General features: G+C 42.2%; 2 protein-coding genes across 2 annotated transcripts in view; one reads left to right on the top strand and one right to left on the bottom strand.

The window, feature by feature from the left end:
* Positions 1–2,443: 2,443 nt before the first annotated feature.
* Positions 2,444–8,899, bottom strand: spg7 (SPG7 matrix AAA peptidase subunit, paraplegin). The gene is made up of 17 exons (XM_015953341.3): positions 8,527–8,899; positions 8,194–8,296; positions 8,024–8,113; positions 7,703–7,944; positions 7,467–7,606; positions 7,199–7,301; positions 6,996–7,121; positions 6,725–6,887; positions 6,431–6,604; positions 6,228–6,352; positions 5,412–5,514; positions 5,080–5,190; positions 4,886–5,001; positions 4,638–4,794; positions 4,393–4,556; positions 4,242–4,319; positions 2,444–2,941 (listed from the first exon to the last, which is right to left on the bottom strand). Exons 1-17 carry the CDS (start codon positions 8,746–8,748, stop codon positions 2,726–2,728), a joined length of 2,433 nt encoding a protein of 810 aa, XP_015808827.1. The 5' UTR covers positions 8,749–8,899; the 3' UTR covers positions 2,444–2,725.
* Positions 8,900–10,823: 1,924 nt separating this feature from the next.
* ankrd11 (ankyrin repeat domain 11) overlaps positions 10,824–16,930 on the top strand; it is a 193,024-nt gene continuing 186,917 nt past the window's right edge. The window contains exon 1 of the mRNA XM_015953336.3: positions 10,824–11,052. The gene's annotated coding sequence lies outside the window, so the exon portion shown is untranslated. The remainder of the gene's footprint in view (positions 11,053–16,930) is intronic.

Below are 16,930 nucleotides of genomic sequence, written 5' to 3'. Positions count from 1 at the left end.
ATTTTTATGTTTGTTTTTTACCAACGTGATGATTTTATAAGAGAAACTTCTGATGTTTTTATTTTTATTCAATAACAAACCCTCCTTTCCAGGGCCTGTTAACCCTTTATGGAGTCTCTCAACACAAAACAAATAATCTGTAATTATAAAACTTTAATGCTCTTTTATGTGTTTACTTAACTCTGATTTTACCTGTGTACAAAATAAATGTTTATTCCTTATTAGTGAATCCATTTAGCAGCATTTCTTCATTTTAGATCCACATATTTTCCAGATTTTTGTTTAAAAGCTGTTTTAATCCTTATGGATTTAATAGTTCTTAGCATTCCAAAGTGTATTTAAATATTTGGCAAACATTCTTTAGAGATGCATCCTTCTTATGCAAACAAACGTTTTGAATTTTAGCTAAAAATAAACACAAAGTCTTTCCAGCAGACGTTTACTGGGAGAGAAAATCCAGGAAGTGTGAGAGAAGAATAGAGAATGAAAATTCTGGCACAGCAGAAATGTGTCAGCTTCTCAACAAAACCTGTCAAATCTATTTTTATTTCTTGATAAATTCCACATTTTGCTCTGAAATCCTTGTTTAATAAACAGTAAATGGCCTGTATTTGATATAGCACCTTCTAGAGACCTGGAACCCCTCAAGGTGCTTCACTACACCTACCGTCAGTCACACCCTACACATACGTTCTGAGTCCAAGGTTAAAGGTCAACTTCACTCATATTTGAATAAATTTGCACTGGTCTCTAGATTGAATCCCTTGTAAGCTGCACTGAGGCGGGGGGGGGGGGGGGGGGAAATCTCTGGTGCACCCTTTTAGCACCGAGAATTCAGCTGGAGGAGAAAGTAGCTTCAGAGGAAGGTTTTAGAGCAGGGGTGTCAAACTCATTCTAGCGCAGGGGCCACATTGTGGGAAATCTAGTCCCAAGTGGGCCGGACCGGTAAATTAAAAACAACTTCAGATTGTTTTCTTTGTTTTAATACAATCAATATAAAACAAGGCTGGAGGCTGAGGACAGTGTATCCAAAATAGTACAAGTACAACACCTGAAGTGTACTTGAAAATTTGAAAAAAATTTAAAATCAATAAATAAAATAAACATTCCTTAGTGATTCAAAGAGCTTACAGATCACATGGCTAGATCAGTTTCATGCAGCACTTAAAGTATATTTGACTCATTTTACTTAACATCTTTTAGCTTTCACTAGCACATCAATATCAGAAGTCACATCCTGAGTGGCGGCCAACTTCAGGATGTGATTCAAGTTCTTGTGTGAGCCTTGAGTGCAGCTTTGTTTTATTTATACTCATTATAGAGGAAACTTGCTCACAAAGATAAGTTTATTTTCACTCTACATTGTTAAGTATGAAAATAAAGTTTACACAACCGTCTCGCGGGCCGGATTTTACCCGCTTGCGGGCCAGATCCGGCCCACGGGCCGTATGTTTGACACCCCTGTCTTAGAGTCTTATTTCCAGATTTTTGGGCATCTTTCCTCTGATTGGCTAACAGCACACAATTCTACCACTCCTCAGCAACACTGATGTTTTATCTCCACCAACAACACACCTGGAGGAGTTCTGCTGTGTGGTGGAGACGCTAATGCTAACATTTAGCTTCTACTAGCTGAGATGTTCTCTGCCGTTTCCTGGACACTAAACCAACAACAGCCTTCCTCGTCATGAGTCAAGATGAACGAGTCCATCATTAAGTGACAGTCTGACGTCGATCTCTCAGGATTTTCTAATCCTAGTTTCACTGTCTAATTTCTATCAGAAGCTGATGCAGGAGGTAGGTGTAGGAGACTATTTTCATGTTCAGCCTGCATGAAAAACTCAAGAGTGGCCGATTAAAATCAGAAATAATCATTAGAAACTTTGTACCTTCTTTAATATTTTAAATCCTTTTCTTTATCCAGTATGTGCTAAAATGACCATTTATAGGATTAATGTCATCCAGCCCCATCACCCCCTGTGGCCAGAGTATTCCACTTGCCACTTCAGAGTGCCGGGCCAGTCTGTTGGAGCGGACACAGCATGAGCTGATTTGTTAGATTTAGTGATGAATCGTTCCTGTAGACACTAATGAAGGCTGGGGAGACGTTTCAGCTGTTGTTTTGCTATTGATTCTACAAACGGACACTAGGGGGCGCTAAAAGTGCAGTCTTCATTTAAAAATGTTAATTCACAAAAAAAGATTTAAAAATATAAAACACGGCTTCCTTAGTGATAAAAAGAGAATTTCTTCCCTCGTTTCAACGCTCTTCAGTATTCTACAGAAATCACAAACGTGAAGCTTCCTGCACCGAAACGCCGGCTTTGATCGGTTTTTCTAGATAAATTTAACAAATTCAGGAGTTTCAGTTCTATTAGTTGCACTTGCAGAAGTCTCTGTCCCCTAAAGATCCCAACCCTTGATGCTGCATTACAACAAGTCATGAATGTTCACTACAGGAAACGACGACGGGAGCATTACTCCCCACGTCCTGCTGCATCTTTATTAAATCATGTTGCTTTAAGTGCTGCTAGGATGCGATGATCTGTTTGGGCAGCAAACATGACAACAACAACAGCTGTTATTTATTCACAAAGCTCCAAACTATCGTTTCTATAAACAAAACCGGTGCATTTGGAAACCTTTACAAGCCGGAGCGAAAAGGTGAATATTTTCCAGAATATTCTGCCGTCCCTGATGAACCAACAGCAGCAGCTGGAAAAGATCAACGTGGGACAACTAAGTGAGGATTTACGTCGTCCTCTCTGTGCTTGTCGGGAGGTGGAGGAGGTTCGCTGTCCCCCGTGTCCTGCTTGTCCCTCTCAGCCTCCACCCAGCTCTGTGGCAGTATTTTCTTCTTGGGCCCGTGAGGCGGCGGACCCAGCAGGGCTTCGATGTCGTCGTAGTTCACCACCTCACGCTCCAGCAGGGCGTGGGCCAGCTGCAGACCAGAATAATCACTCAATCAGCGGGATCTTACAAATAGCAGAGACGAAAGGCGCAAAAACAAGGAGAGGGTGCTCGCTGCAGAACTACAAAGGTGGAGCTGCACCAGAGTCAGCCCCGCCCATTCACGCACACTCAGCCTAGCCCACTGACTTCTTCTGTTTTTGTTTTTCAACTTTATCGCAAACTAACCCGACCCACATGAATTACGGCTGTTACTGGTTTACAGTTGTTAATGCTATGTTCTATGCTCCAACTAAACAAGATAAATATAACTTGCCACATGACAAAGCCTGAATATTTCCTGAAATGAAAGTTTCTTTTAGTGAATATCTGCCCACAGCCGCTCCAACAAAAGCGGCCTACAACAGGATCTTTAAGACTAATGTGTGGGTTCTGGTAGTCCAGTGGCGAGATCGTCTGACTTGTTCTGCTTTCCCCTCTGCTGATGCTGGTTCGACTCTCGGTGGGGTCGGCAGCAATCTATTTAGCCAGCTGAAACATTTAATTTGTTTATATTTTAGTTGTAATCTTTATTTCCGCAAAATATTTATGTCTCTAAAAGTTCTTTGAATTTGGTCGTTCCTAAACAGCATTTTAGTTGAAACTCTGCTCACAAATGGACTCACACTGGCTAATTAAACATTAGTCATTATATTTTAAACGGTATACCTATAAATTGTTGTAAACATAGTAGTGGCAAGTGTAGCTAGAAAAGGGGTTTTCCGCTACTGGGAGGCGAACCTGCGCAAAACTGCATGTCAACCTGCCTCCATAACCACTTCACCACTACATCTGGTAACAAGCAAGTGGTGTTACAAGTAATTGTGCCATCCAGTGTGTCTTTGTAGATGGGATGTATGGTTTTTCCGGCGGTGTCTCAGTAGAAGTAATTTCAAAAATAATTTGTCAGAAAATTCACAGAATATCCAGATTTGAGAACCAAGACCAGACCCGCTTCAGGGGAGGAGACCAAACTGAAGCTGAGATGGGAGGAAAATGCATGAATGAGGCCAAAAATGGCTTTGGCGTGTTTCTTATGAGGAAATGACAATAAAACATGGTAAAAAGTTCCAAAAGTTAGATTTTTTTATTATATGGAACCTCAACTCCGTCCTCAATCTTGCATTTTAGATGATATTGGCTATAACACCCTCTCTGGTTCCAGAATGCTATCAAGTCTGACAACTGGAAGGAATTGGACTGACTCTGATGGAATGGGCGGGGCTGACTCTGGTGCAGCTCCGCCTTTGTGGTTCTGCAGCGAGCACCACTTGAAAACAAGAGCAGCTGACCTGTGTGAGCTTGTCTCTGTTGTCCTGCAGCAGCTTCTCTGTGTGTCTGTACGCTCGAGCGATCAACAGCTTCGCCTCCTACAACAAAACAGACGTGAAGCTTCAAACAGATAAAACGGGAACACGAGAGGATTCTGCTTCTGGAACCCACGTGATCCATCTGTTGCTGCAGACCCTGGCTGAAGGGACGGCGTCCGACTGCACCCTGTTCTTCAGTCTCCGGGAAGGAGACCTGTCCCACGCCGTCACACATGCCGTACTGCTTCACCATGGAGTAGGCCACGCGTGTCACCTTACGCAGGTCGTCCTGAGCTCCTGGTGAGGGCAGAAACAAGGGCTCTGCATGATCTGAACTCACACCCGCCTGTTCACTGCGTCCCCAGGTTGTGCGCGTACCCGTGGTGACTCTGTTGAACGTGAGAGCCTCTGCTGCTCTCCCTCCCAGAGCCATGCACATGCGCTCAAACAGCTGCTCCTTGGTGAACAGGAACTGGTCTCTGGGTAAGATCTGAGCGAACCCCAGAGCCGCGTTCGTCCGCGGGGCGATCGACACCTGAATGTCACGTAAACAACCGACCAACACTTCTTCATACAAATACTCTTAATCCCTATGGAGCACATCTACAAGCTCCATCATGAGGTACCTTCAGCACAGCCTCCGTGTGCTCCAGCAGCCACCCCACCAACGCGTGACCCGACTCATGGAAAGCGACCACCCTCCGCTCTTCCTTGGACAGGATCTTACTTTTCTTCACACTCCCTGGTGAAACACACACTCTCTAATCACATTCGGTCACGATGATGCACAGAAACACGCGGCTACCAGGAGTTCCCGTACCTGCTATGACCCTTTCCACTGCATACTCAAAGTTGAACGTATCTATGGACTTGAAGCCTTCTCTAGCAGCGTGCAGAGCAGCTTCGTTACAGATGTTGGCGATGTCCGCACCTGCAGGGAAACACGGACGTGTCATCTTTACTGGGAGGGGTGTGTGTGTGGTAATTAAGAAGGCATCAAAGTCTTTAAAAGTCGATGCATCAGGGAGAAATGGATACGTTAGCAGTTCTGTCGGTGAAGGATTTAAAGTAATCTGGTCTTTTACGGAAGAACGTCATTTTAAAGATGGTGGCTAGTTTTGCACCAGGGTGGAGCCGTGGGCACCGTCGTACCGCTGAAGCCTGGGGTGAGCTCGGCCAGACGCAGCGAATAGAAATCAGCCGGCTGGGTCAACTTCAGGATCTTCAGGTGCTGCTCAAAGATCTCCTTCCTCTCCTGAAAAACGTTAAAAACAATAAACCACGGTTAGAGTTGCGAGCGACCGACGCAAACTGAGCTGAGCTACAACAGCGGGTAACACACTACAGTTACTAAAGTTGTTTTCGTTACCGTTACTGTAGCAACATTTAGGCCCTGTCCACACGTAGCCGGGGATCTGCCAAAACGTAGTTTTCTACGTTTGGCCTGTCATCCACACGAAAACGGAGTTTTTTCACACGAAAACGGATCTTTTTAAAAACTCCGGCCAAAGTGAAGATCTGCGTTTTCTCCGTTTTGGGTGTCTGCGTGTGGACGGACAAAACCGGAGTTTTAAGGTCCGCAACGTCACTTTCCGCGACATAAAAATGCTGACATCACGTGTGTGACCTGTGTTTACACTAGCCGACAGCATGGATGCCCTCAGAGCTGCGCTCGCTTTATCAACTGTCCAAGCGCTTTCTGCTTGTTTGTTTTTGCAAGCGGACTTACTGCTCCTTGCTGAAGACCACAGACGAAGGACGAGGTTAAGAACGGGGGAAGTACTGCCGCCTACAGGTCTGGCATGTCCTTAACAACGTATTTATCCGGGTACGTGTGGACAGAGTTTCTTTTTAAAACGAGGTGGCGTGGATGCAAGTTTTTGGAGGGGCGTATATTCGTTTTTAGCTTTAGGAAGTGATGGACTGACACTGAGGACAATAAGATGAAATCGGTGTCACTAGAACGACCTGCAGAGTGGGCAGATCGATGAAGATGTGTCTGTCCAGTCTGCCTGGTCTCATCAGAGCATTGTCCAGAATATCTGCTCTGTTGGTGGAGGCGAGGACTATGACGTGGTCTGTGGTTCCCATGCCTGCCGAAAGAGAAGAGGAGGTGGATTTGAACGATTCATCCTTTCATCTGATGTGTGGGATCTGGCGGCTCTGCTCACCGTCCATCTCCACCAGCAGCTGGTTGAGCGTCTGCTCCTCTTCGGTGTTGGAGAAACCCGACATGTTGGTGGAGCGCTTCTTTCCTACGGCGTCGATCTCATCGATGTAGACGATGCACGGCGCTCGAGCGCGAGCCTCTTTGAACAGACTCCGGACCCTGGCGGCGCCGAGACCTGCGCACAAACAACACGAGTCACGACGCATCTCACGTTGACAAAAGCTGCTGTGTGCGACGAAGCCTAGCTGTGGGTGTGAGCGCCACCGGCTCAACTACGGTTATGGTTTTTATTCACCTCCTATGACCTCCACAAACTCAGAGCCGGCCATAGCCAGAAAGGGAACCTGAGCCTCCGTAGCTACGGCCTTCGCTAGCAGGGTTTTGCCACATCCAGGAGGTCCAAGCAGCAACGCACCTTTGGGAACTTTGGCTCCCAGCTGCAGGTACCGCTCTGGACTCTGCCAACACGTAACGAGTTTATTTACACATTATTGTATTACATATCCACTGTTTGCTTCACAAGAGTCAAACAAACACTAGTGGAAAGTTCAAGTGTGGTTTCTGACCTTTAAGTAATCGACAAATTCTTTTACTTCCATCTTCGCTTCATGCAGTCCCGCTACATCCTTGAAGCTCACGCCTTTACTCGATTTCCCGTCTACAATAGTGAACTTGGCCATCTTCAGCTGATTCTGCGGGGTTTGTTATAATACATGGTTAGTCTGCTGTTAAGTAAAGACAACAGCTCTTGTTGGGTTTTTTTACTCACAAAAGCGCTGAAGCCGCCGTCCCTGCCAACCATGCCTGCTAGTCGGAAGATGTACCAGAGAATAGCTACGCCTACAGCAGCCATCCCCAGAGCATAGATGGTTCTGCGAAGAGACAACGTTATCAAAATGTTACAACTGGTCACATTTCAAACGGTTGGCAGGAGATAAAAAAATAAAATAAAAAATAATGTTGCTCAATTTAACTGGCCCAGACCAAAAACCTGTCTGAATCAAACTCCTGTTTGAAGAAGAGGTTCAGTTTCGTACTTCCCAAAGAATCCCGTGCGTTTGTAGGACACCGGGATTCTATCTTTAACGTCAATGTTCAGCTCCTCCTCTGCTGCTCTCAGCTTCTCCTCAAACTTGTCTATGTTAGCAACCTGCATCCTGTACATGAGGGCCAGCCTCTGCAGAGGAAGACACGTGAAGCAGATCAGACGTTAGCATGCATGTCTCGTTTGCTCTTTGGCTTTTCACTTTGCACAAACTCCCACGCCACTTACAGGCCTTCCAAAGATAACGGCCCCCGGGTGAAGATAAATTTCCACGATGTCGCTCTCAGGAACCACCTGCACACGGGACACCTCTCCTTTGACCAACATCTCGTTGACAAAGTCGTTCCAGGAGATGTTCCCACCGCTGGTGTTGATGGAGTTCAGTAGGCTCATGATGAGTGCAATGATGAAGAGAGTGCGCAGGCGATCGCGGTACATCTGATCCTCCTGCTCACGCCGCTTCTTCTCTTCTAAAATGTAAAATGTGACATCAACGGGATCAAAGGAAGAGAAAAGCGGGAAAAAAAACTACTCATGGTGGATTTTTACCTTCATCTTCCTGTGGAGTTTTTCCCTTTGATCCAGAACTTTTATCGTTCTGTCGTTGAGACTGAGACGCACTGAAAAAGTGCGTTGCTCCTAAGATTAAAACGGTTTTAGACACAGTGTTAATACTGGAACATAAATATATTCATGGTGGAAATGGGACTGATAATCACCTAATAGATTAATCAAACCAACTGGATTTCTCAGTAGGTTGTTCCTGATTAACTCTTTGCTAAGTCCCACCATGCTAGATCCTAAAGGTCTGTGAAGAAGACTCTGAAACATGAGAATGGAGTTAAAACTGCTGAGAGCAGAGCAGATAACAGTTATATGTTACCAGAGAATAACAAAATCGCTTTCTATTGAGAATAATCATCTTGGAAAAAAACAGATTAAGATCATATTTAAAGGTCAGGATCACTATTAAGGAATAGGATTAGCCAAGACCACAAAAAGAAACCAGCTTTTTAGTTTTCTTTTAAAAATCTACAAATGTTTCTGCTTACCTGGATGAGTTTACTCTGTGTGCGACTTGTCAGAGCCCCCTCTGAGCTTGAAACAAGCGTCTTACCCACGTTAACACACCTTGACAGCACATTTTTGCCGCTATGGGTGTTGATGAGTTTGCTTGCAAAAGCATGAGAGTTACGCTTTGATAGCGACAGGAATAAACATCTGCTGCGCCTTCTACAAACAGCCGTGCTGTGCGGTAACAACATGGCCGACATGGTGTTTTTTACGAGTCAATGTGAACATGAACTGACTAGTAGCAGTCCCATAACAGCAATCCTTAGTGAAGCTCAGAAATGTTAAAGGAACGTTTGTTTACCCCCAACCTTGGAGCTAGCATCATGCTACGTAAGTCAACGGCGACTGCTCTTCGTTGGTTTATATCGGAAGTTCTTAACCAGGTAACGGGGAACCAGTGCCACCCAGTGGGCACAAAGTGTCATGTATATTTTCATTTAATAAAAAGTGGTTAAAATCTTTGAAAATGCAGCTTTTAAATCAACAATTACGTAAAAAATTAACCTGAAGAAAATAAATATCTATATCTTGTTTGTTAACCAGTCTAAGTGTTGGGATTTTTGTTTTGAAAACCAGTTCTGAAAAGCCTGACATTAAGAATTTGCTGTGACAAGTGTTTCAGAATCACATAATGTCTACACATAGTTCCAGAAGAAAAAATATATAGAAATTTAACCAATATAGTGTACTTTCAAATACAGTATATTCTGTTTAATTATTCTAAGGTTATTATTTCATATTATTTCAGTGTTGAATCGTATTTTAGAACATTTAGAAAAATGTGTTAATTTGAAATAGGAAATAACACTCTTTCTGAGATTTTACATGGATGAAGAAAAAAGCTTCATATTGGTACCAAGAGCTAAAAAACGTGAAAAATTATTCGTGTGTAAGTTTGAGTGTTTGCTATTATTACACAAATAGCAAACAAATAGCACGAAAAAAGCAATATTTTAAACTCCATCATTTAAAAGTGAATATCTTAGAATAATTATCTATATCGATGAAAGGTGTTGATTTACAACCATCCACCAGATGGCGACCTTGTTCAAGAATACTCTATGGATCGCTTGAACCAGAGAAATAATGTAAATGCGCGTTTGTCTTCATTTACACAAATGAGTGGATTTTATTATTTTTATGTGTTTTATTTGTTAATTTCTAAAAAATATATGTTGTTCTAAATTATTATAACACTACTTAAGTTTTACGACGACACTCCTCTTCAGTAGCTACAGTCGGGTAATTTAGCTTATAACGTGTTTAGTACCCAGAAAACATAAACTAATGTTTTATTTCCCACCGCGGTTGTAAACAACTACATAGTCCAATGACACACGTACGGGTCAGTGTGAATGGCATGTGAAAACCCAATAAGTAGAGAGACGTTTTCCTCGAACCAATAGGATTTCTCGTATCATCCCTTTGCGGATACGTTCAATTTTGCACCGGAACGCTCCGTTTATCCGCTAACTTCATCTCCTAAACACAAACTCTTGTAAAGCGACAAGATTGTGCCATTTATCAGAGCGCTGCTTAGATCATTTCTTTTGGGATAGGAAATCTAAGACTAAAAAGTGCTTTTTTGCATTTGAAAGAAATATAAATTGAAAGATCACATAAGAATTTAACAAATTATTGCTACTTCTTTAGAAATTGTATTGCTACTTTTTTTTTAGAAATTGTATTGTTTCAACTTCTTAAGTGCATAAAAATTTGAATGATGCCACGTTCACAATATTCTGATTTACGTTTTAAAAAGAAAAACAACAACAGTATGGATGTCGAAGGATATTAAAACGAGTTCACCCAGTGCCCGAACTCCATTTCCTTTTCTTACTCCTCCAACTGCATAATGGAGAGTTGTCTCTTGTGCTGGAAACTACGACGGGGTTTCAGCCATATTGGTGCAGTGATGGGGTTTACTGTAACAAGAGGCTGACGTACTGTGAAGATCCAAAATGGCGTCAGATTCCTCGCGCTTGAAAGGTTTCCGCCCCCAGCGTGTGAGCCAATCAGAAAACTCCTTTCATCCCGGATGCATTTCCGCTTCAAGCGTCTACACAACTGAAGTCAAAGGCCGATCGAAAACCGCTCGAATGGGTTGGCGGAGAGGATTAAAGCGAAACAAAAATATGATATTTTGATGCTTCACGTTTTCCCAAACAAGCTTGACTTTGCGCCTATGGACTCCGAATGGTGCTTAGACTGCGACGAAGACGCAGTAGCGACGCTGTAAACTATTTTTTTGGCGGATATTCTAGTCTCCTTTTCTGTGGACGTCTGTTTGTTGGGTCTACACGGTTTTAACAAGCTAGCGCTAGCCTCGGCTCTGGCGAGCTGCTTTTAGCTGCAATGGTCGTCGCAAGCTTATGCGGATGTCTCCGGAATTTATATTGAGCCGACTGCAACAAATGGGACTATCCAGCACCAGTCGAAAACGTTGCGGCATCGACTAAACATTAACGATTCTAATAAAAATTGGAAGTAGTTGGGATTAAGAGGTAAGTCTCACGTTACTGTTTCTGCTTGGCTAACATGTTAACAACAACAAACCGCTGCTGTTGCCCACGGTTCAACTCTGGTTGTATGTTGCGACAAAGGTCAACTTTGTTTCTCATAACCTTTTATTGGCGTTATCACTGGAAATGGACGTCGACGTGGTTATATAATGGCTATTTTTTTGTTAAACAACCTTCTTAAACGATCTTTTATGAAACTGAAGTCAAAAAGTTTGAAATATTGATCAATATTTTATTACAAATTACATTTAGTTGTAGTATTTAAGGTTATTTGAAGGTACGCAGTTGGACCATTGGCTGTGCGTGATAGTACAAGAACGTTGATGCTTTACAATTAAATATAAATATACTGAAGGGGCAGCTGGTGATTTACACGGGAAATGCGTTCATTTTGGATTGAACGTGAGTTTCTGAGCGCTTGTTTTGGATTAATTCACCCCACTTGTCTTTGGAAACACTACATTTTGCTTTCACTATAGGGGCATTTCCATTCCCCCAAGAATAATTAACATTACAATATTCCTCTAGGGAGTGCACCCAATAGCATCCTGATGTTGACCCATTTTAAATGGCTGACTGGCACTTAGCTCATTTGGAGTTGATCCAACACACTACTCACCTTAGATTATGTTTAAACTAAACATTTTATAATCCTAGCATGTTGCATGAAGTCTTTCATGATTAGTTTAAATCCAAGATTTTAGGCTGGCTCTGAATTAGATCCTCAGAGCCAAAGGCAACGAAAGTCCGTTTGTTTTAAAAGAGTTGTTGGCGAGACCATTTTGAAGCGTTCACTTGCTACCCGGAATTACCTGTTTTATGGGTGCCTGTGTATCTGTCTATCTGAACACGTGTGACTGAAGTAAATGGGTAGGTTTGGTAGTGTGCATGTTTAAAATAAAATGTGAAAGAGTTGGTGGGATTTAAGGTAAGCTCCAGTAGAAGTGGAATATGGAGGAGAAGCTTTCCACTTTGGTGCAGTACCAATGATGAGAAAAACACTGCAGTGCTGCTGGTGGTGTTTTCCTCCAAGCCACAGTGTGTTGTAGCTTGTAGGGGCGCTCATGTTGACTACACTGCAGATGCAGTGATGTATATCTGTTTATTTTAAGCTTGGGTTCCATTCTCTCTATTTTTTATGTCTGTGATACATTTAAAGGCTCAGTGCCAATAACATCTATTCACATATTCAGTTACTTTTGATGTGTATAAATAACAGAATGATATTTTTGCTACTTTGTAAATAGTCATATTTATTACATGTCCATTGTCTGTGGATCTAGTTTCTCATTAACTTAAAATATGTATCCAATTGTTATTCATCCACTTGTGCTCTCTGATTGGTACATTTTAAATATATATATATATATATTCATGGGCTAATTATTGGTTAGCTATTGGACTTTTCCAATCCGTATGCCTCATCCGGTTCCCATTAGTGCTGGTGAGATTTGGCTCCTGTTCCCATAAGTGGTACCAGAGAAACATGGCATACCCTCTGTCTGCAACAGGAAATTGAGCCCTGCTGGGGTTAGAAAGGTCATTAGCCCAAGAAAGAGAGGCTGGCTGCTTTTCTGTGAAACCGCTCTTCTGGCTATCAGCAGATGTTGTCTTACAACTCTGTAGACTCTGTTAATGTCTGTTCAACCAGCGTGTAACGCATTTTTTCAGGCTCTGTTTTGTAAATATGACTTTAGTTTCCTTCATTGATCTCCTTAAAACTGTTTGTCTTTATTAAGTAGAACGCTGCATGTTTTCTGCTCGTTAGATTGCTGAGATGAGCCACAAAGCAGTGCTTTATTGTACATGCCTAATAAAAGTGAAACCAGGAAAATATGGCCATCTTGGTTGTCTTTTCCATCAGTGGGGTTGTGTGAGAGTTGCTGTTACACTGAAAAGCTAAACCAAATACAGGGTTGTCATCCGGAGAGTGGTGCTGAAAGGGTTGGAAGACGTTTTTCAGCACTGCAGTATAGGGCTGCAGCTATCTTTATAATGTTAAAAATGGAGTAAAAATAAGGAAACACTGTGTTTATTCCGTTATTTCTTTATTTAAAAATGTTTTTGGGTAATACAGCTTACATTATTGGAAAGCTTGATTTGCCACCTTTACTTTGAGGTATAACTTGTAAGGATTATGTACAATTGTTGAGCCTGATTTGTACTTCTCTGTCAGCTCTGCAATGGAGAAACGTACACACACAGTGCTTTTCTGTGGCATCACGCCACCATAACACTCATGTATCCACACCTCTTCATGCCAGCTCTAAGCCCATGCTTCTGTTATTTCTGTCCACGAATAAAACGTTTGCATCGTATTTTTGTACCCCTTCAGCCACAGGTGAATAAGGTTCATATTTTCAGACGTTTTCCTGTGAGGTGTTCTTCAGTCTGTTCCGTGTTTGCCGCTAAATATCTTTTTACTTTTTGACAAGGCAATGGTGGTGCTGTTGACAAACTTATAGGAAAAGGCATCCTGACCAATCACAAGCTTGCGGTCTCTGTCACTTTCATCCGATGTTTAAAGTTTTGGGCATGTCTCCGTCAGCCTCGGTGAGCCTGACTCATAAAAGCATTGCGTGTCTCAGCACAGGCACAGACGGAGAAGTATAAATCAGGCTTTGGGAGCAATGCATCTACACGTGGGTAGATCCCCAGAAAAGTCTGACAACATTCACTCCTGTTCTGATGTTTGCCCTTTCCCACAATAATAAGGAAAATCAACACATATTGACTGTTTTTGCAATATAAATTTTATAGAACCCCAGTTGCATGTGAAATATCCATATGCAGCCACAACAGCTCAGCTCCCCGTGCTGGAATGGCATCCTATTCTCCACCAGGAGTTGTTTAAGGTCAACCACCATGGTGATGTTGGTCACTCAGGCACACACCTGATATTGCACATTTATGGTGGTGGGTAGGGTTGGGCATTGATAAGTTTTCATCAGTACCCGTGGCATTGTTGATTCTGTCTTTCGATCCAATTTCTTGTCCATTCCAGAGTAGTTAAACCAGTGGCCAAAAACTAACAGCACACGGCTCCTGCAAAATAACTGTCAGTTTCTTTATGATAAATAACCAAATGTACCTGTATCAGTTGGATTTATGTTTCCAAATGTTCTGCTTTGTGCTCCCTGTGAAGGCAGTGTCATCTTCTTGTTCGGTGCAGTGTTGCTGTAGCTTTTGTAGAGTGGGTAGAATCTCAGCACAGGTCAGACCTTTGTCGCTGGAGTCTGCTAGTGTGGAGGTTCATATATAAGGTACATGACGCTAACATGATGGGCAGTGTTAGTTGATTAGTTACCTGCAGTATTAACAGGAGAGGACGTGTGAACGTCACCACTGATGGTGTGCTGATATTCACTCGTCCGGAGCGGGTCCAAACGCGGCAATAACTTACAATTAGCACGTTTTTTGTGCCCAAAGACGTTTGTATATTCATGCTTCCTCCTTTGATGTAATATCTACTTTGCAATTATTGCAAGTTACCCTGTTGTTATGCTTTCTTGTAAAATATATCAAACTTTTAAGCCTTTGTGCCACTTAGACGCCATTTTTCCTGGTTCCGTAAGCTACGCAACGTGCGTGGTGACGTCATTCGTGCCGACTGGAATTAATGAGGGGAATCGTTTTCAAAAGTGTCAAACGATTCCTAGGAATTGACACAACAAGAACCAATGAACTTTTATGTTGAGCTGGTGTTGCTTATTCTGTAGATGTGTATTCCTTGCAAATTATATCTCATTGTAAAGGTTACTGATCAAGCTTTCCAGTGGTACAAGATTTCTTGACCAGGAAGCATCGCTGAAACAAAGAAATAATCACCTGATCTCCTTTTCATTTTTGTGCCAAGTCATTTTAGAAACCAGATTAGCATTGCTCTGTTGAACTGTCCATTGAATAATCAGATACACACACTTTATCATTTTTCCCCAACCTTTTTTTTCTGGAAATATGCTTGGGACAGTCTGTTAATGGCAATTAATCTGGACTATGGGCTGAATGATGGAATTGCCTCATGTTCCAAAGCTTTGTTTCCTGTGGGAAAATTTTTCTGAAACCATATCTGTTTGAATGCAATCACGTTCCTTATCATGTGGTCAGGAACTTGACCTACTCTGTGACATTCCAAGGCACTGTTTGGTCCAATTTAAACCAAACCGAATTTGTTTGATCTGAGATAGTCTGCTTTCTTTGGGTAAGTGTAATTGTGTATCAGACCTCAGGTGCTGCCCTAACCCATGAATTTGGGTTTTCTGTTGCCTACAAGTGAACCCTGGTGCAGGTTGGCTACAGTGTGAAATACAAACAGGCTGTTCAATCCATCTGGGCAGTCATGGAGTCCTCCACATTTTACCAAGGCGTTTGGTATTACCAGGACTAATTTAAAAATCATGACGTAAACCTCAAGTGGAATTACCATGTACATGGGTGTTTTTGATCGGAATGCTCCAATCACATTTATTCATTCCCGGCCAGAGTCCGAATCATTTGATTTTGAGTATCTGCTGGTACCGAGTCTTGATCAGATGTAGCTCTGCATTAGCCTGCTAACTAACAGCTACATGTTATCTTGTCTGAATTTCCTGCCTGTTATAATTTGTGTGACATTACTGTGTCGTCGTCCATGAAACAATGAATATTGATGTGGAACTTATTAAAATTAAAACTAAACCGTTGCTGTTCTGTTTGAGAATCTCCATCTCGGAGTGAATTTAAGTGGTAATGATGGCTCAATGATTGAATAACCCATGCAACAGCTCACGAAGCTCTGCAGAAGCCTGTTATCGCCCCCCGATTAAAATCAGGTGTGTTGAAGCAGGGAAACAACAAAAACATGCAGGATAGCACAGCTCCATGGACTAGGATTCCCCACCCTCGTTCTAGAAGGCAGTGAAACTGTCAAGAATAAAGCTGGAATTGCTTCATGTGAGATTTTGTGTAAATATCTTCAGTAACATGTTAAGGATAACCCATAGGACTATTTCAATTTTAAAAAAATCATTATTTGTCACCTTAAGTCGTGGTTTGGTACACATTTGATATAAATTGCACACAGCCAAATGTTAGATTTGAATTTTATTTTAAAGACCAACTTTCATCCACATTACTTGGTAAATAGTAAAAAGTGGAAATACTAAATAATTCAAACATGAAAGACTAATTAAACTTCTTAACTATGAGAAAGAAAGTGTAGGGAAAAACCACTCTTTACATTAACCAGTAAATACACACAAAACATGCCATGGCACGTTTCATGATGTGTTTGAGTATATGATACAACTGCTAGGCGCCTCCATGAAACAAAATTTCCTCATCTGACTACAATTAAATCGTTGGCACTTTGAGGTCATTGCTCTGAAGCCGCTGTTCACAGAGAAACCCTGTCGGCAAAACATTTCTAAATGACACATGCTACCACGTTGGAATCATTGATCGGCTGTGACTGATGGCTTTGTTGTGTGTACTTTAACTGAACCAAAAGTCGTCACTGTGAGGATTCAGACAGCACGAATGCTGCTGTACATGTTTCACTGCAATACAACTACTTAGGCTTACTTCATATTGTCATCGTGGCAAAGATGGCTGCTGTTTCCTGCTGCAACTCAGCTGAAAGCTGTGTTGACTAGGGCTGTCGCGGTTGAGGAATTCCCCCTGCGGTGATTCAGGGTGGCTTAATATTGCGGTATGCGATATTATTGCAGTCCTTTTTTTATTGCAGTACTATCTAAACATAATGTTTACACATTTAAAAAAGGTTAAAAATTGCCGTGCCTTCTTTTATAACGCTTTACTGAATGCAGATCAAAGGGCAGTAACAACACGGATAGCAGTAACGTTTGTTTGTCCGACAGTC

Source organism: Nothobranchius furzeri, chromosome 9, assembly GCF_043380555.1.
Source record: "Nothobranchius furzeri strain GRZ-AD chromosome 9, NfurGRZ-RIMD1, whole genome shotgun sequence".
Lineage (NCBI taxonomy): Eukaryota > Metazoa > Chordata > Actinopteri > Cyprinodontiformes > Nothobranchiidae > Nothobranchius > Nothobranchius furzeri.
This window is presented reverse-complemented; position numbering and strand designations above follow the sequence as displayed.